Source organism: Petromyzon marinus, chromosome 2 (assembly GCF_048934315.1).
Source record: "Petromyzon marinus isolate PM22_M1 ecotype Great Lakes invasive population chromosome 2, UKy_Petmar_22M1.pri1.0, whole genome shotgun sequence".
NCBI lineage: Eukaryota > Metazoa > Chordata > Hyperoartia > Petromyzontiformes > Petromyzontidae > Petromyzon > Petromyzon marinus.
This window is the reverse complement of record NC_133668.1, coordinates 7,391,375-7,411,042: the sequence shown is the minus strand read 5'-3', so window position 1 is coordinate 7,411,042 and position 19,668 is coordinate 7,391,375. Positions and strand designations below refer to the sequence as shown.

Genomic DNA, 19,668 nt, shown 5'->3' with positions numbered 1-19,668 from the left:
ACTTAATCCTGCACTGGGCTCCCAGTTGACACACAAGCATAGTTATTACAGATTGAGTTTGAGTGGGCCCTGATCCTCCTAAGAGGAGCTTGCAGGTGGAGATGTATCTTTTCAACCATAGCTCTAAACTTTTCTCAGAGGCAAGTCAAATCACGACAGGTTCTGTAATTGGGACAAATAACTCGGCTAGGTCGGTCTAAAAAGGCATGGGAGCATAGATGTGTCTATTTAGCAGTAAACAAAAATGACTTGCAACACTAAAGGTAGAAATGTTAATTGAATTGTAGGTGGTTCACGTTTTGACTGAACAAAATTGTACACAGCCGGAAGAACCATCGTCCTGACAAATCTTAAATAGTGAAGTCAACTTGGATCCAGATCAATTCCCCCAAGGTAATGGATGTGTGGAAAGGATACCAACAGAAGCACCTGGCAATACGCACTCATTGGAAGGCAGGCAAAACGCAAGGCCACTCTTACTAGATACCTTTAATACTTAAAATACAGGAGTACCAAAATCTCAAATATACATGATTTAAGAAAACCCAATATATTAAGGTTGTATTAGAACATAACAGTGATAGTCAAAGGGTGAAGGGAGCTGCTACACGATGGGCCAGATGAACAGGGCCAGCTTTGCCTGGTGTCGCCTGACCGCATGTGCAGGGTCAGATGTAACGTCACACGAGACAAGGTCTCCTTAAACTTCATGTCGTAATTATTAAACTCCTCTATGTCATGCATAATCCCCTCCCCCCTCCATGGTACAACTTTTGTATTTATCAGTGAAAAGATGCGCTCGGTGGACCCTAATAACCAATCTGCGGGTGAATGTGCAGAAAACTGATCGTACAGTAAAACTGGACCATGGACCAGGCATGTATGAGTAGGTTTAGAGGAATGATACTCGAGACTTTTTAAGCAAACCCGAAAAAACTACATAACTTAGAATTCAATGGACAATCTACATAGAGAAATTCCAAACCACTGGCACTGCGCCAGCGATTTCGCGTGTGTAATATAATTATAAACTGCATTCTATTTTCTCTGTGAACGTTTCTTTACACTGCTATAATAAAAGTCATGCCGAGGTGAAGGGCAAGGCTTCAAGTTCATCATGGCAAATCGAGGGCCCTCCGTTAACCCCCTGGGAAAGCGGGGAAATTATGTGAAGTAGTCATTGATTTAAGTGTTCAGTATTCGTCGGCTGCTTCAGCACACCACACGTTATAAGAGTACAAAAACCACCAGGGATTTGGGGGGGGGGCAAATCCCACCAATGCAGGAGTCACCACGAGCATCGACGTACGGGGCGGCTCCTCGAGCGAGTGAGCGAGCCGATCGAACCCGCTGAAGCGTTTTAATGGCACTGTACGATAAAGCAAGGCGACAGGGTCAGTTTGTACAAGTCGTATGTGCACACATTCACACGGACAGCAGTACAGCACTCAGTTTTGGTTTTAGTTACAAATTTTCAGTAAAAAAAAACAATTATTATTCAGGCACCCGGACGGACGCCCCGAGCTGAGGATCCTTCCGGGCAAAGAATGCTTCTTTGGTTTTCGAAACGAATCAAAACAAAAAACAAATCATTTCGCTCGTCTCGTTACAGTTCACAATCGGAGTTGCACGTAGCACTTGAGATGAACGTCACATTCTGCTCGAGAAGCTACAACCACTGGACGTCGTAGGAACCCGCGCAGCTAACGCGGACGGCGAACGCTTAACGCCACTTGTTTGCGCAAACCACGAATACAAACAACGCTCTGCGTACAGACGCGGGTCGTCGCATCCCCCCCCCCCCCCCCCCCGGGACCAGAGGCTCGAACCCGCCAGCTGCAGTAGGACATAACGGTGGCACCTTGCCAGCAGCAGCAGCAGAGTGTACACCGCGCCCGTGGCTCTGCATTCGCAGGTCGAGCCTCGAGGCCTCGGGCTACGTGGCTCAAACACGCAAGCAAGCGGGTGCGCAGTGGTGGGGTTAGGGAAAGCTGCTGGTGAACGAGGCCTCGTGAAACGTAGCAGTGATGGGCAGCTCTCAAGACCTACGCTGGGCACGGCCAGAGGTGCTGACAGTGACCCACAGTGAAAACTCAAAAGCATGTTAATGGCAGACACCAGACGTTGTCCCGGGTGTTGTCTCATGTCCCAGTCCTTAAGACTCCCCCCCCCGCCGCCGCCCATTACCACTCCTCCAGATGCAATGCAAATTATTCAGATATGAAAATGACTTGTTCATATAAGGGAACCATAAGGGAGGAGTTGTAAAGAGGACAAGTGTGTCTAGGACAGAATGTAAACCATAAGTATCGATGCAGCGCGTGTGCTCAACAATTATCCTGCTAAATGTATTAAACCCACCTGGGAAATGTACGTGAATCGTGGATAATTTATTTCAGCCGATTCAGACACTAAACAATTATCCCACAGAATGCTACAATGAGATAAAAACGAATGGCATTTCATACGAAACCAATGGTAATGAAACCTCGCGTAACTCACACAGCCACCTACCAGTCCAGCTTCTTCACCAACCAATGGAAAACGCGTGCCACCGATTATCCAATTTCCAATTCAGTTGGTGAACATGACAAAAAAAATGGGGAAAGCTGAACTGAAGATGCACCGCGGGGAGGGGTCGAGGGGACTTGAGTGTCACAACTGCTACGCTTATTATTCGTAGAATGCAAGCGTGCACCTCACCTATGCATCGCATTCAAGAGGCACCCACAGAGGTGATTACGTGACGGGGGGTGGTGGTGGGGGGGGTGGAACAATCGTCAAAGCAGCAGGGAAGAGCCTGCACATCGGAACGGGACACCCGGTGGCAGGAACGTCACACGTCACCCCGACACGAAATGGAACGGTCCGAAGCGAACGCCTCTCACATGCTGCGCGAAACAATCCCAGTGACGAGGCGGGTGCGAGGCCGTTCCGCTGCAGAGCGTTCCAAAGTGAACCGTGCGCGAGATTCACGCCTTGTTTCGGGCGAGGGAGCAATACGCACATCCAGTGCCATGCAGCAACTTAAACCTGAACCCCATGCACGTTCATCATCGCGGTCCCGTCTCTAGGTTCGCCCATCACACATCCTAATTAGCAAACTGAGCTCGCCATCGATCACGATTTGAAGCAGTGCTGCGCGTGAACGCACAAAGCCACGAAACAATGCAACTCCCAAACTGTGCAACTGGGGACAAGCTAGACATTTGGTTTCTAGACAGATGAGGTATTTAAGTAAATGGTGCACTCCTCCAACATCCACAGCCACTTTTCTTCTGTACCCGTTCGATCCCAGGGGAGGTGCGAGCACGAGGTCATGGGGGTCCGAGCGTTCGAGGGGGTCAAGATCGGAGGCGCGCGCGCGTGCCGGCGACTTGCTGGCCAACAGAGGGACGCGCACGAGCACAAACCCGAGCCGTACGAGCTACTGTTACAGTAAGCGAAAGTCTGTCTTGCTGACGGTACAAAAATATTTGTTTTTATTTGCATCGTCATGGCCCTATGTGTATTCACGTGAGGTTAACTTCCGTGACGTATGTGGCGTGCACCTGCGCTGGGTTAACCATATTCATCATTAGCCCTTTTGACATGAAAGAAAATTGTTCCAGCGCAACAGAAAGCTACTCGTAAAACACTTTTAATGGAACTCAGTTTTGAATAAACCTTTTTTTTTAATTAAAAAAATGTTTCCCATTGCTTAAATGTGTACGTACTATATTCTTTATTGTATCATTGTAATTAATGGTTTAGTCAAAATGGTTGCACTGAACTGTCTTTGAATTTGTCGAACTGCTCGTGTTACATAGCGATTACAAAATTGCACTGTGCAACGTAAAGTGGACATTAAACACCCTGTGACACAATACGCAGGAGTAGATCCACTGTATCTGCGTCATTGCCAATATCATGTGAAAATTACCTCCACAGAAATTGGAGCATTTTAACTACTCGATTCCTGTACAACTAGTCATGCAGGAAGCCTCTGCATAAGCGATGAGTAATCTCATCACGTCACGGCCTAGTTAATCGGTGGACATAAATTCATCATTTTAGACTGGGTTAAGATTAAACTAGATTTTAGTATTTTGATTTAAAACTTTCGTGACTGCAGTAATTCATATTCTTAGCTCTTTCGGTAAAGTCACGTTGAAGGGAAACAATAAAATAATAAAATATACTTTAGCGAAAGAGCTAAGAATATAGATTTTAGTACTCTGGCTAAATCTGGTTTTCATAGGTGGTCAACGACACATTACCACGTGAAACCAATAATTTATTTCCGACTCGAGCAGGCGGGGGGGGGGGGGTGGCTTCATTTCAGTGGGAGGCGCTTACCCAGTCCGACCCCGTAATGAGTTAGTGAGGGGTGGTAGACGCACGGAAAGTCGTGAACTCAATACTGCAAACTGGTCGCGGAACCTTGTACAAGAAACCGACGCCGTAATAACAGCAATACCTAAGTATATATATATTTTTTTGTCAACAGAATGCGAATTTTTTTTGCCGTTTGTTAAACGGGACACTGCCGTTGGGAATTTCCACCATGATATTGGCCACCTCGAACATCAAAAGTCTTCATCGGCCGCACGCACAGTTCAGCTGCGTGCAAGGCTGGTTGTGGACAGCGCTCGCCGAATTGGCGACATTGAGCGCAACAACAAAAAAAACCCCGCTGGATTCTAGATTTGAAGCTTTCGTGACTGCAAGGATCCATACTCTTTGGATCTATTCGGTAAAGTCACGTAGGTAAAAAAAAAATTACCTACGTGACTTTACCGAATAGAACCAAAGAGTATAAAAACCCCGCTGGAGCCAATCCGCAATCGGTGTTGGACTCAGAAGCACTCGGTGATGAACAAGTAGAGTCGACGATGCAAACTGGCTTCCAACGCTATTTCTCAGGGCATCGGTATCTCGCACACAACAGGCACCGACAATTATTTATGTTTTATAAGTTCCGATGTGCAGTGACCCGGACTTGTGTGACGCCAGTCCGAAGGCTAACGTAGTTTTTCTCATCACAGCCGAAAGTGTGCCCTTTAAACAGGTTCGGCTTTCGTGACCAATTGCATCGCCTTAGGAAGAAAGCGTCGACCCAGCTAAATGGGAATGAAGCATCGTAACTGTGTAACTAGCAATAGAAGTCAGCGCTTAAGAACTTTTTAAAGAGGACGCACATAGAGGTTTACGTACATCTGCGCATGCGCACAAATCTCTTCACAGGCTGTCATTGAACCTTTAAAAAAAAAAGAATTATATCTCTATATGTACAGGACGTAACACAAATATATATAAAAAAAGAATGTACATGTTAAAATAATGTTTTAGAATCCACTGGCTCCCAACATCACTTTCCCTGCAAATAAAATAAAATATTTCGAATTAAAAATAAACGTTTTTTTAGGGCCCTCACCCTGAAGATGCCCAATGCGGATATCCAGGGCCCCGAATTGTGGATCTTGGCACCCAGGTTGCGGAGCCAATGGCGTTTATCAATCAATATACTCTTGTTAAAAACATCACAATGTAATTATTCACTGGAGTACTACCACCGCTATATAGTATATACAAAAAAAAGACCATAAAAACGTGTTAAATCAAACTAAACAATATTTTAAGTATTATTTCACCTGTAATAAACCCGTAACCTCTTGAAAACTACAAAACCCCAAGATACGATGAAATTAAATTACAATGTCGCCGTGTTTGCTTCCCTCTTCTTAATCATCCAACTGCGTGCGCAATGCGTTGCCCACAGCACAGCCATCTGAATGGGGGGGGGGGGGCATCTGAAACGGAGGCAGCGAGGAGCACGGATGAGAGCCACGTCGACCGCCGGACTGAATAGGCGACGGGGCAAATATAAAGGTGGTCAGAACTTACTCAGAAGGGGTTCACACTTGCTGAAGATCTATTTATCCAGGAAAGTCCCCGTTGAGTCACAGGACTCTGTTTTTCAGGAGGCGGTTGTCGTTGTTGTTGGGGTGGGGGGGGTGTCCTGCCAACATTCCCAGGAGGGGGAGATGATGCGAAGTATTTTGAGGTCCGGAGAAACGCCGATCTCGCAACACAGCATCTCTACGGAGCGCCAGTGCAAACTGTTTAAAGACTCAAGAGCTACAAGGAAGGCAAACGAAGAGCATTTAAGCAAGCGGCCGACTTGAGTGCCGAAAGCGTAAATCTCGAGACATTTCGAACGCTGTGCAGCAATGTGCGCACTGGGTGCCACGAACTGTAACATCACTCTCGGGCAGGAGCTCCAGCTGACGCTGCACTGAATGGGCAAAAAGCACTTCGGGGGGAGTCTCGCTCCAACAACAAGTCGCACTCGGACGGGGGTAGCAACTTCTGTGGAAGGAGGACCAAGCGCGCAAAGCCCGGGTTTTTTGCCACGCGTACTGGGGTCTGCATCAAATACATTTCCCACTCACCGTTCTGCCATTCATTTGGACTGCATTGCGAAAAATAAATCTCTTAAGAGTCCGTAAGTGCTGTGACTGCAGTGCTCAATTTAATTAGAGCCCCAAAAGACAATTAATGCTGTTAGCGAGCACCTATTAAGGCCGGCACGGCACACGAGCAATTGCCAGTACCACGCTAGGCCGCCTTTGTCTTCCTAGTGGCGATGTTTACACACCGCACCAGGTATTGATTTGAGGCAGAGTTGATCTTGGGGATACCCAGGACCGGATCAAATACTCGTCACTGGTGTTGGCCGTGAACGGGAATCAAACTCGGAACGCCGGGTTCGTAGCGTGGCTCGCCAACCGCTCCACTACCGCTCCCCACAATTCAATAGAGCAGGCACAAGTGACACATTACGTTCTCGACCTCTAGGTTTCGATCTCATATACATGACCAGCTGCACACCAAAAGGAGCTCCCCTGGTGTGACTTCTCAAGAGATAAATGAATGCCCTCAACGAAGGGAGTCAAAACTCCCTCTCTCCAATGGACGTTACCATTCGACGCTGCTGCATGTGCCACTGAATCGATGTTGAAACACAAACGACCGTCGTCGTTTCGATCCAGTTCTCTACTTTTACCAAACTTATTCAGCTGCGAGGAGCGCGGCCAATTTCTTTATCGGCTGTTACTCCCCCGTGCGATGCAGAAATGAATCCTGAGCAGAGAAGCTTCGTCACCCAAATTCAGCACTTCCAGATGAAAGCCGGCAGGCGGCAGACGAGTGACAAGGTGGGGACGTGCGTTCAGACTCCTTCAGATTTTGTCTAAGTCGCAAGTCGACGACGGATAAAAAAAATCGACGCGAGTAGCATCAAAAATATGTGAAAAAGAGCTTCATGGCTCATCGGATTCCTCCGAGATAAATAAATATTCTGATTCTTACAATAAACACCTCCTGTAACGCTGCCTCGTTTGACGCGGAGGACTTGCCCCGAGCCACATTACTTATTCGATTCAAAACCTTACCGAACCCTCATCAAAACATTATTCTTGGCATGCAGTCACATCTCACGTGAACATATGTTCAACTCGATGAACTCTGACCCTGGTTATCAAGTTCATAGATTATATTTTTTTGCATGACCACAAAGCACCGTATCCCCGTGCCAGCTGAAAGCAGTTAAAGCTCACCAAACGTGCATTTATATTTTTGTTTAAAGCTGCGCGCATGGAAGATTTCCTGTTTACAAACGGCATGCAGTGGGGGGGGGGGGGGTGACGATGATGGACAGCTCTCTTAGATTTGCACTTTGTCTCACTCCAAGCACTCCCAACAACCGGGTTCAAGTGATGAGCAGGAATCCATTGACCCAAATGCACATTGCTTAATGTAACCAAACCAACATGCCCGAATGTTGGACTCATGTGCAAATAGAAAGCAAATCCTACACCGGAGCAATGAGAACTGTGATGAGAAAGCAGCAGTGTCTATCCACAAAAGAGAATGGGACTACTGCAGCCTGCACTAACCTTAATTTACCTAACAATGTCTTATTATCATTATTCACAAAATTACATGAGTGCGCGCCACTAATTTACCCTTGGAAGTACAGTATTAAGTAACGTCACACAGATGACAATGGATTTGTTGGACACGAGAAGACAGTGATTAGTAGTCTTCAACTCAATGTGGCTGGAACTGCCCAGCTGCATCTCCCTTGGCAAATTCTACACACCTTTCACACTGACCATGCCTACGACAATGCCCGACCGATTGAGGACCAGGCCTCCTCTATAACATTAAACGGTGCTGGCGATTCCCCCACGCACCTCTCCCAACTGCCCCTGCCTGTTCCAAGTGGCAGCTCGACGAGTACTGGGTGAGAAAGCACATCGAGCCATCGGGCGGAAGCTATTGCTCGGGCCGCAGGAGACAGCAGGCAGTGATTGCTGCACACATTTGCAAACTTGTGACCTAAAGGCAGAAAGTTAAACCTGAAGGTTTAAAAGCCGGCTGCTCTCCGAACTGACTTAGTTTGTTCTCCTTCCCCCGCACCTCCGATTAGCACAATTAGCTACGTACGGTGCGAAAGAAGTTCAGCATCCTCCACAAGAGGTTTTTGGGTTATATCACGTAAATGTGTCGTTAAAACCCGCCATCACCCGACACAGCCAACTTGCAAGGGTTGTCACGTAAACAGAACGTGCAAATTCTGGCTGTCGCCTGATCAAGCTAGTTGTAATTACTGGCGAAACGTCGTGCTCAGATTGTAAATGTTGTGGCTTGGCTCTCCAACACACCGGTGTGCTGTACTAGTGACGAATTGGCCACGTCCTGTTTACGTGACAACCCTTACTAGTTGGCTGTGTCGGGTGGTGGCGGGTTTAACGACACACTTATATATTTACGCAATCTATCCCAAAAACCTCTATTATGGATATTGGTCACGAAAGCCTGTGTTAAGAAGTTCAACATACAGTACACGTACAAAGGGCATCGCTACACGTATTTGGCAATGTAAAACAGCCTCATAATGCAGCATGTACCATTTACAATGCCAAATCCAACTTCAGCTTCCCATCCTCCTTGTGCAAATCCAAACCATGTCTACGTCACTGTGGAACAAGCATTTAAAAACAAGAGCTGTGTGCGAAACGGACAGAATCGGCAAAAACTAGATGTGCACTTCCATAGTTGCTTGCGCCTCACTCTTCACCACGTCTGCAACAACCAGACGCACCACGGTCTGCAACAACCGGACGCATCACGACGGGTGGAGAAAGAAAACAAATTACTCAAAAATTCAATCTCAACTGGACACACAAGTCTCCTGACCGCACATGTATCACACACACACACACAGAGCACACAGAGATAATCTTTGGATAATCTGCAAATTTTTCATACGGATGCTTGCTGAAAAGCTCCGTGACCCTCCAAGGGTGTGCGTTCAGATGCATCACACGAGTGTTCAGGGGAGGCTATAAAATGTTGTACCATAGGGCTTCATCCGAATACACTCTGATACAGTTGATCTCTTTATCACTTCAGTAGAAGTGCACACTGGCAGATGAACAACTTGAGGGCACCGGTGTGTTGGAGAGAATCCACACTCGGGCCCAGAGCAACCGCTCATCTTGTCGGGGTGGAGAAAAATGGCCTCTCCACTTCACGATGCTCTGCCCAAAACCTTAACAGCGCACTCACGGCCCCTTGCACCGCACCATGGCATTGCCACAGATATTTCTGAAAACGAACGTAAGTAGCGGCGGCGTTAACGCGAGAAGCACGGTTATGCTGGGGTCAGCACTGCCCTGCGGTTCCCATGGGCGGAGGGTGTGACTGCCATGTGGGCTTGCGACGCTTATGAGGGCGGTTGGCTGGCTGGCGCGCGTGCCGCTCGCACTCTGGCGGTGCGTTTTGAGCGACAGCCTGATCCACCACCTGTTAATAATTGGCCAACGGCTGCCGTGTTTACAGTCCCGAGATTGGTGCAGCAGCAGCAGCAGCTGAAGTCCCTCCGCCCCTCACATCAAGTCTCATGGTGGGCTGCACTCGCCCGGCTACTGTGGTGGCAGTAGTTCGGCAGTCGGTTTTTTGCAGAGGCTGTGGCAATGATGGGGCGGACAAAGCAAATGCCGTGGTGACGAAGTAAGGGAAACAAACACAAGTTTCCACCGTCAGCAACGACGACCGCCGTTTCTCCTCGAGTCTCCCACCGATGTTGTTTGTTGACATCGTTCTCATTACACAGAAGTCGCATCCTCAACATCTATCGCCACGGCCCGGTCGGCAGCCAACGTGGCGCTGGCGAGGCCCGGCTGCGGCCGTTGAGGGTGAGGCAGTGGCCACGCGCGTCACCGCGGCGGCTACTGCACGCGCGCCGTGGCCTCGGAGGTCGCGCTGGTGCCGGCGGGCGTGGTGACCACGGTGCTGACGAGTGGGATCCCCGCAGCACTGATGAACAGCGGGGTGGAGCCCGCGGCACCCGCCGAGCTGCCGATCAGGAGGCTCCCGTCAATCAGGGTCCCCCCACTCTGCAGCGCTGTACGGAGCGGAGACGCAGTGGAAGGGGGGGGGGGGGGGGGTCGGCATCATCGTCGTGATGTATTATTTAGATTGTGCGCCTAAAAAAATGGACGCATGTGAAATCGCAAGAACTGAAGAGGTAGTGGTTTAATTTGAAATGTTCGTTTGTTGAGCGATTTTTCAAAAGCCCATGACAACGGCACGCGGTTGGCCTGCTCTTATGAAAGGTGTCACGGGAGTGAGATCCATGTTAAGGCAGACGCTGTAAATACGGTGTGAGCACCACATTACCGTCGGACAATGTAAAAAAATACTAACAGACCTTGCCGGGATCAAGTGGTGGAATCAATAGCACGCACTGGTGTGCATTGCATTTTTGACACATTCATTCACAATCTCTATTGGTAGCAGCTTAATTAAGAGACAACCCCAAAAGCTTAAAGAGATATTTGAATTACTTTTGATAAGACATTCAAACATTTTTGCATTGTAATATGCTAATTTTTGACAGTATATTTTTTAAACCTCGACGAACAAAACCTCACGGGGCAAAACGGTCTCAGGACACGATGGTCAGAAGGTTCTCAACTTCGATTTGGTGCAGGTGCATAAGTTGGGTTCAGCATCGGCCAATCGTGTGCGGGGCGAGTGTGCGGGGTGCTGCCGCCATACTCTGGATGGTGGCAAAGGTGGGGGCCGAGGACGATGCCAGTGGCGCCGGCGTGAAGCTGACGACAGTGCCCCTGAACGACGAAAACAACAAAGACAATGGAAAAGATCCCCCGTGTAGCCTTAACAACTCTTAGGGAAAGTGCTGTTAGAGAGCACCTATGAAGGCCGGCACGGCACATGAGGGGGGTGGGTGGGGGGGGGGTGGGTGCCAGCACCACGCCCAGGACCAGTTCGGATAATCGTCGCTGGTGTTGGCCGTGAGCAGGAATCGAACTCGTGTCACCGGGTTCGTAGCGCAGTGCGCTAACCGCTGCACTGCCGCTCGCCACAAACAACACCACCACGACCATCACGGTGCGGAGCAGGCAGAGTTACACACACATCCGCCACGCAGATGATCGCGCGGGACCAGTAGTCGCACATGTAGAGGTATGAGTTTCACGCGGGGAGAAAGTTGAGTGGGCACGGTGGGGTTAGGGAGTACAGGGTGCATCGGGAGCAGGGCAAGGCAGCTAGCAGAAGAAGAGTACAGAATGAACAATAAGAACTGACAGGGGAATAAGAGAATAGAATTCAAACACATGACACAACAAGACAAGGTCAGGATTGGTTCAAAATGCTGCAGCCACTGTGCTTACTTAAATTCAGGATTGATTGTACATTTTCAAATACCACTTATGAGGTCCTTCAGTCTTAGGCTTTTAATATTTATTGGAACATCCAACACTTTTTTCCTAGAAGTCAGTTCCTAGAAGCAATCGAACATGTATTGATTGGACACTGGGTTTGAGTTATATTTTCAGAAGCACCTTGGGATAGCAATGCACAAAGAGTTTATTTGCTATATATTTGTATATATCACAGTTGCTGAGTACAGATCCAAAGGCCAAAGTGCCAAGCAGCCAGCAACAACCAGCACTATTTATGAGGGGGGATAGAAAATAATTAAGAGGCTTATTGAACTGAGCAAATTTAAAATAACTTGGGGAAAAAGGACATTGGGATGGACAAAAAACAACCTGTGTATGTGGGTGTTCATGGTGCAGCGTGCTGGTCGAGATTGTGTTCATGTGGACCACACCATGAACACAATCGGATAAGCTAAATGTGTTTTATAATTTGTCTCATTAATTTTTAACTGTGTACGCTTTTTCTTGTTTTGTGTAACTCATATTGTTTATAATAAAGGATTTTGGGTTCGATCGCGTAAGTATAAATGTGTCGTAGCCCTCCACTACCCGACACAGGCAGTAAGGTTTGTCACGTAAACAAAACGTGCCAATTAGTAACTGCTTCAGCCCACCGGAGTGTTGGAGAGTAAATCCACAACATTTACAATTTTAGCATGACGTTTCTCTGGTAATTACATCCAGCATCATCGGGTGATATTCTGGCAAAGTAGTCACTAATTGGCACGTTTTGTTTACGTGACAAACCTTACTGGCTGTGGCGGGTGGTGGAGGGTTACGATACATTTATACTTATGCGATTGAACCCAAAAACCTTTATTATTAACTCGTATGTATTGACGCAATAGTAACGTTCACTTGCGAAGCGCTCCATGATAATATTATTGCGAAGGGCACATAGCAAAAAAAAAAAAAGAATCTAGTTTAATTAATCGATTGATTAATTGACAGGGCAAGAAGTTAAGGAATGAGCAAGGCCGCTCTCGCAACAGTGGATCCACCCCGCCAGCTGCGCCATCTGCCCGCTGGAGAGCGAGTGCTGCCGTGGAGACGTCAGCATCTCGCAGCCGGTGGCAGGGATGGGTGTGGAGGGCAGCGCCGCCGTGGTGACCAATGCGCTGCTGCTGCTGCTGCCCAGCGACGAGCCTGCACGGCCACGCAAAACCGAGGGGTTCTCAGAAAGGAGGTGCCATCGTTGCGGGCACACGCTGGCGCTCGCAAGCGGGCGAACAACGGAAAGGACCGCCCCTGACTTGACAAAAACCCGACGGAGGATTACGTGATGGGAGTTGTACCTGAGTGGGGCATCATTGCGGCGTTGAAGCTCACGACCGCGTTAGAGTTGGTGCTTTCTACCTGTCATGCACACATACATATGCGTCCGGCATGTTATCAGTGGCCACGCCTCTCTAAAGGCCAAGGATAACCTGCATCTTAAAAAGCCTCAACGTCCGTTATTTGCACTCAGCGTTACATATATACCAAACACGACGCAAACACACAGGTTCAAGTCTTTGTATGCGTACGTAGCCCCAACATCCAAAAAACCTTTTCCAAAGTTAGCCCCACACCCACAGCACTCCCTCTGCATTACTACAGCCTGTACCGAAGCCCTTTAACAGTCGGCACGCACCAGGGTATTGGCAGGTGGGTTAATGCGTTTCTCCTTCTGTCGGCGGTTACAGAACCACACCCGCACCACCTCCTTCTCCATGTGCAGCTGCTCCGCTATCATGCTCAACTCCTCCGATGTCGGTTTGCAGTTCTGCTACGACACGCACACATGCACGGACAGAGACATGCGCGCGCGCACGCACACACAGCCACGCGTATACCACAAGCGCGCGCACACACACACACACACAAACACGCAGCTCCTTGAGTTTCATACACGAAACAAAACATTCCGTACACTCGGAGATGTTGATAAATGAAAGTAGTTGTCGTTTTAACATTCCATGCCGCAAGCCCTGTGGCTATTCACCTATGCGAGCAGGATACGATTGTTCATTGGGCCTCACCTCCAGGAAGCTCTTCTCCAGAGCCACGCGCACGTGCGTGTCAATGCTCGTACGCTTCTTTCGCCGCCGCCCCAAGCCCTCCAAGCCCGAGGGGGACGCGTTCTGATTTCCGGGTGAGGAGTCAGCCGGAATGTGCTCTGGATGCATCCGTTTGGGGACAGGGGGACGGGGGGCAAGCCAGGTGAGAACAGTCAGGGAGAGAACACACGCGGAATTACGATTGCGAATGGTGATGACGGCGCTGAAATCCTGCAGAAGGCACCCGGCTGGCGGGGTTCCCTCGTGATGCCCTGACATGTGCTCGCGGGACCACTAGCAATGCAACTACGATTATTCTTTGGTTCTTTCGGTCAAGTCACGTAGATAGAAAAATAACAATAAAGCGAATAAAAATGATCAAATATAAATAATAAACAAAAAAACACTATTCTTTGGTTCTTTCGGTCAAGTCACGTAGAAATAGAAAAAAATACATAATATCATACTATTTCTACGTGACTTTACCGAAAGAACCAAAGAATAATTTCTGCAGTCACGAAAGCGTCAAATCAAGAAAAAAAACACTAATGTAGACTGTAGTCTGGTTCTTAATCGGAGTGAATGTACTAGCAGTCTATAATGTAGACTGTAGCCTGATTATTAAGTTTGGTGAGTGTACTGGCAGTCTATAATGTAGACTCTAGCAATGGTAATTAAGCTGGGTGAGTGTACTGGCAGGCTATAATGTAGACTGTAGCCTGGGTATTAAGCTGGGTGAGCGTACTGGCAGGCTATAATGTAGACTGTAGCCTGGTTCTTAACCTCGGTGAGTGTACTGGCAGTCTATAATGTAGACTGTAGCCTTGTTTTAAAGCTGATGAGCGTATTGGCAGTCTAATGTAGACTGTAGCAATGGTTATTAAACTGAGTGAGCGTACTGGCAGATAATAATGTAGACTGTAGCCTGGTTCTTAACCTCGGTGAGCGTACTTGGCTGTTTATAATGTAGATTTATTCTTGGTTCTTTCAGTAATTAAAATATAATAAAACTACATAAAAAATATACTAATAAAAACAAAAACCATGACGTTTCGATCGCAACACAAGCGGTCGTCATCAGGAAAAGGGGGGTTAGCCTCTAAAGGCAAACTGTTTATAAAGGTTTAGAAATGGGCGTAGCCCAAGTGTGTCAGCAGCATGGGCGGGGCAGCTAATGTTAATGTAGGAGGAAGCAACGCCAACGCAGTGGGTCCACACCAATCAAAAGGGCCACCACCGGGCAATCATTTGCACCTCGCTCCACATACCCACACTGCTGACGGTGGAGGTTGACAAGAAAACACAAATCAAGTTATGACCCAAAGTGGTTGATGACATGTTTCCAATGATTGCTGAGTTTAAAAACCATCTTATACTCATTGGTTCTTTCGGTAAATTGACGTATGTAGAAATAAAATAAAAAATAAAGTTAAATAGAGCACGACGTTTCGAACGCAACACAAGTACTCGTCCTCAGGTGAACATGGCGCAAACGACACAGCGAGAAAACACAGAGGATAAGGACTTGTGCTCTGTGTGTGATGTCCCTCTGTGTGCTCTGTGTGTGATGTCCCCTCTGTGTGCTCTGTGTGTGATGTCCCTCTGTGTGTGATGTCCCTCTGTGTGCTCTGTGTGTGATGTCCCTCTGTGTGCTCTGTGTGTGATGTCCCTCTGTGCGCTCTGTGTGTGATGTCCCTCTGTGTGTTCCTTCACTGTGTGGTTTACGCCATTTTCACCTGAGGACGAGCATTTGTGTTGCGTTCGAAACGTCGTGATCTATTTTAATTTTATTTTATTTCTACATACGTGACTTTACCGAAAGAACCAATGAGTATAGTAATTTCTGCAGTCACGAAAGCTTCAATCCTAGATTATAACCATCCTCTCGGTTGAAGTTGTGCCTGTGTCTGTATATATGGATGGCTTCATGAACGAAACTTTTTGATAGCCAGTAGGCTTCCAAAGTACCATCGTCTTAGAGAAATCAATTTCGTGTGGACCAGCTGCATTAAAATAATGATCAGCCACAGCAGAAGTATTGGTCCTACTGTGTTTCAAATCTGCTTTATGCTCACAAACACGGTCCGAGACATGTCGGTTAGTTTCCACTATGTAACTGCTGCTGCAGATACAGCTTAGTTGGGCTACGCCCATCTCTAAACCTTTATAAACAGTTTGCCTTTTGAGGCTAACCTCTCATTTCCTGATGACGACCACTTGTGTTGCGATCGAATTGTCGTGTTTTTTTTATTTTATGTTAATTTAAATATATTTAAATTACTGAAAGAACCAAGAATAAGTCTACATCATAGACTGCCAATACGCTCACCAGTTTAAGAAACCAGGCAACAGTCTACATTATAGACTGCCAGTACACTCACTCCAATTAATTACCAGGCTACAGTCTACATTCGTATTTTTATGTTGGTTAATATTTCTATTCACTTAATTTTTGTTGTTATTATTTTTCTTATATCTATGTGACTTTACCGAAAGAACCAAAGAATATGAATTCCTGCAGTCACGAAAGATTTAAGTTAAAATTCAACTACTATTTTTCTTCTCTCATCAAATGGATGAGGGACTCCGCACACTGCGAGGGTAGCGGGGGATTATGGACCGTACTTCACCCCGCTGGTTAGCACAGGTTGGCCGAAGAAGGGGAGCATAGACGTGGGGGGCAGGGACGCACAGAATAATAATGGATGTTGCCGCACTGCCCTCTGCTGCCCGCCACGTAGCCTCGTAGTCACAACCACTGGCTGTGCGCAGCGGTTGCCTGTACACCCGCTGTCCACTCACGCACGTGCACACCTGTGTCATTGAGCCACTTCTCCAGCAGGGGCTTGAGCTTGCACATGTTCTTGAAGCTAAGGTTGAGTGCCTCGAAACGGGAGATGGTCGTCTGACTGAAGTCGTTGCCATACAGCTTGCCCATCGCCAGGCCTACATCTCCCTGCGAAGGATTACAGAAAACTAAACAGACGGACGAACTGGCGCGTACAACACGTGCAACAAACCGCGACGCGTGTCAACGTGGGAGCCCCCTCCAGCTCACGCTCTACTACCTGTGTGAAGCCCAGCTTGATGCGCCGCTGCTTGAACATTTTTGCAAACACCTCCAGCTCCTCCAGGTCTCTGGGGTCCTCGGGCTGGATGCCTGGGCTGGCGGCGCCGCCAGAGCCACCCGTGCCGACGCCCGTGCCCGCGGCCACGTCGCCCACGGGCACCGTCGCTCTGCTGGGCAGGGTAAACTACACAAAGACAACACGCGCGTGCAAGCCACTCAGCGGGCTGCGAAAGCAGGCCATCACCGGGCAGAGTTGCCCGTCTGGGCCTTTTTATCAGGATCGTCTAATGAGCATTGGGTTGTCCTTAACGACACTGACACATGCGACTTCGGTGAAACAAAAACCATGGGGCATCTATCGGTCTGTCGGATCCGAGTGGAACCGTTTATTTTGGAGGACTTCGCCAGGGCTAAAGACCGGGCCATGTCGTCATCATCATGTGCCCGATACTGGATAAACATTATTGGTGGCAAGAAGCGACAATCGAACCAGCAGTAGATTGATCAAAGCTGATGATGCTGATGAACCATTTAACATCATCAATGACACGGCATCATTAAAACAAAGGGCCCACGGCACCTATACACCAGATTTGAGAGAAATGTCTTGGAAAGATTACACTGGTAGGAACCTCCTGGTTACACCAGCCCACAGGGATTTATTGTGTCCGTCCGTCGTGCATCCAAAAATGGGAGGGGTGGGGCTGGGTGGAGAGGGGAGGGTGGGGAGGGGCTGGGTGGGGAGGGTGGGGAGGGGCTGGGTGGGGAGGGGAGGGTGGGGAGGGGCTGGGTGGGGCTGGGTGGGGAGGGGAGGGTGGGGAGGGGCTGGGTGGGGAGGGTGGGGCTGGGTGGGGAGGGGAGGGTGGGGAGGGGCTGGGTGGGGGGTGGGGCTGGGTGGGGAGGGGCTGGTCACCCCGTGGTGCCCTTATAAAACTCAACGTTTAACCTACTCACGCCGGCTTGTGCCCCCCTCACAGTCGGGCATATTGTGCGGATTACACCACGTGGTGCCACCGTTGACCCTGGCCACTGACCGAGCAACCCAACGTCCCTACCAGCCCCCTCCGCAGGAGAGAAAGTGTTTCCCATACGAGTGATGGCCAGTGCACGAAGTATAGATTGTCTCGTCCGTAAGCATATGATGAGTAACCACCCGAACAGCTCTCGCCCCCATCAGTGCAATGTAGGCTACATGGGGGAATCATTGTCTCTGCGTGCACCCACCGGAGCTGCGACGCTGCGCTGCGTCGCTTGAGGCAACTGCTGCAGGACGTTCTGTGCTTGCGCGAGTCCTGCGGGGACATCGAGGGGGCGTGAGCAACGGCGGCAACGGCGAAGACGGCGGTGCATTGTCTGAGCCACCTTCCCGCCCCCGGTCCTGCCCCTCACCTGGCCTGGTGTGGCCCGCCTGAGGCAGGATGACTTGAGCCTGCTGCAGCCCGGTGGCTAGCCCAGTGGCGGGCTGCACTAGAAAGAGCTGGTGAAGAGGCAGCCCAGTCTGGAGGTCCTGACCACCGGCACACGACGCGGCAGAGGGGTTCCGTCAGCGAGCGATGCGCACTGGGGCTTTGTGTCATAATCACTTTGCGAGCCTCTACATGAGCTGCCGAGGATTCCAATTAGCATGCAAACGTGCACGTGTAGCCATGCGTAACAGGAATTGAACAGATTCACCACCTTGCCCCCAATGTAATTGATCAATTGTCACGATTATGGGTCATGATTCGATTCAAGAATCTATACATTCTTGCCATTGTGGTGAAAGTAAAGCTTGCAGGGTTTATATAAAGTCAATTACGTAAAACATCTGATTTAAATATATATCAATTTTCACGCACATAGATGCGTGCGCTGCGAGCATGATAAACTTTTTTTAATAGATGAGCCAAAGCATCGTTACATAAGGTTTTTTTATTTGTTATGCAATCTGGATTTTGATTGTTGTTGTTGGCAGCGTCCACAGGACACCCACTTGATGGGCCTCGAGAGCAATTGCGAGTGTAAATAATAATAGTCTGTGGACGCCAGAAACGATGACCGACATACGGCTAAAGCTTACAGAAGGAAAGTGTTACGTGCACTTATAAGACAGTCAAGCATCGAATTACACAAACCATGCAGCGATATCCAATGGATGCAAAGCAGGATGCATATATATGCCTGATGTTTACAAGTATCGACATAATTATACATCTACAGATGAAGCTCAATAGGTTTTAATTAACGCCCAAAAAATATTTTTTATATATACTGCCCAAGTTGTATCACGAATGCGTACATTTCCACGACTGGAATGTACCGCACGACATGCAAACAACGGATGTTAATCGGAGGACCCAATCAGCCCTCATCCGTGTTTCTTTTAATGCATATTATATATTACAGCTGCAACTGCCGATTGGCCTGTTAATTTTTACTCCGACAAAAAAAAAGGTCAATTTTGTTTTCTGTATTCAAGAAACCAGTTTCTATTGTAACTCTCATCCAAAACCACCATCCACATTGGATACCCGCTCAATGTGCATGTTTTAATCTACCAAATACAAAACCATGGCCTTATCAATGTTTCTATTTTAGCTCAATGTGCACAAATTCAATTTAATTATAGATATATATTTCAAACTACAACCCTTCAAATTAATATACCCATCCAAATCATAACACATAAAATGCTTATTCACAATATATAAACAGTATATGATGATTGTTGTCCAAATTAACTTTCACCTGGTTCACCTAAATAGGCATACAATAAATT

The 19,668-nt window shown here is 48.1% G+C and overlaps 1 protein-coding gene across 12 annotated transcripts in view; it reads right to left on the bottom strand.

Moving 5' to 3' along the window:
* Positions 1 to 471: 471 nt before the first annotated feature.
* The window catches only part of POU2F2 (POU class 2 homeobox 2), a 111,361-nt gene continuing 92,164 nt past the window's right edge, over positions 472 to 19,668 (bottom strand). For 10 of the 12 annotated variants that reach the window (XM_076069247.1, XM_076069249.1, XM_032965454.2 and 7 more), the window contains 10 exons: positions 18,300 to 18,417; positions 18,135 to 18,202; positions 16,909 to 17,094; positions 16,655 to 16,796; positions 13,823 to 13,959; positions 13,435 to 13,569; positions 13,097 to 13,157; positions 12,803 to 12,947; positions 11,113 to 11,183; positions 472 to 10,456 (listed from right to left, as the gene is read on the bottom strand). In XM_076069247.1, the coding sequence (XP_075925362.1) occupies positions 10,281 to 10,456; positions 11,113 to 11,183; positions 12,803 to 12,947; positions 13,097 to 13,157; positions 13,435 to 13,569; positions 13,823 to 13,959; positions 16,655 to 16,796; positions 16,909 to 17,094; positions 18,135 to 18,202; positions 18,300 to 18,417 (1,239 nt within the window). In that variant the 3' untranslated portion in view covers positions 472 to 10,280. The remainder of the gene's footprint in view (positions 10,457 to 11,112; positions 11,184 to 12,802; positions 12,948 to 13,096; positions 13,158 to 13,434; positions 13,570 to 13,822; positions 13,960 to 16,654; positions 16,797 to 16,908; positions 17,095 to 18,134; positions 18,203 to 18,299; positions 18,418 to 19,668) is intronic. The other 2 variants (XM_032965445.2, XM_076069246.1) reach the window with 2 other exon arrangements.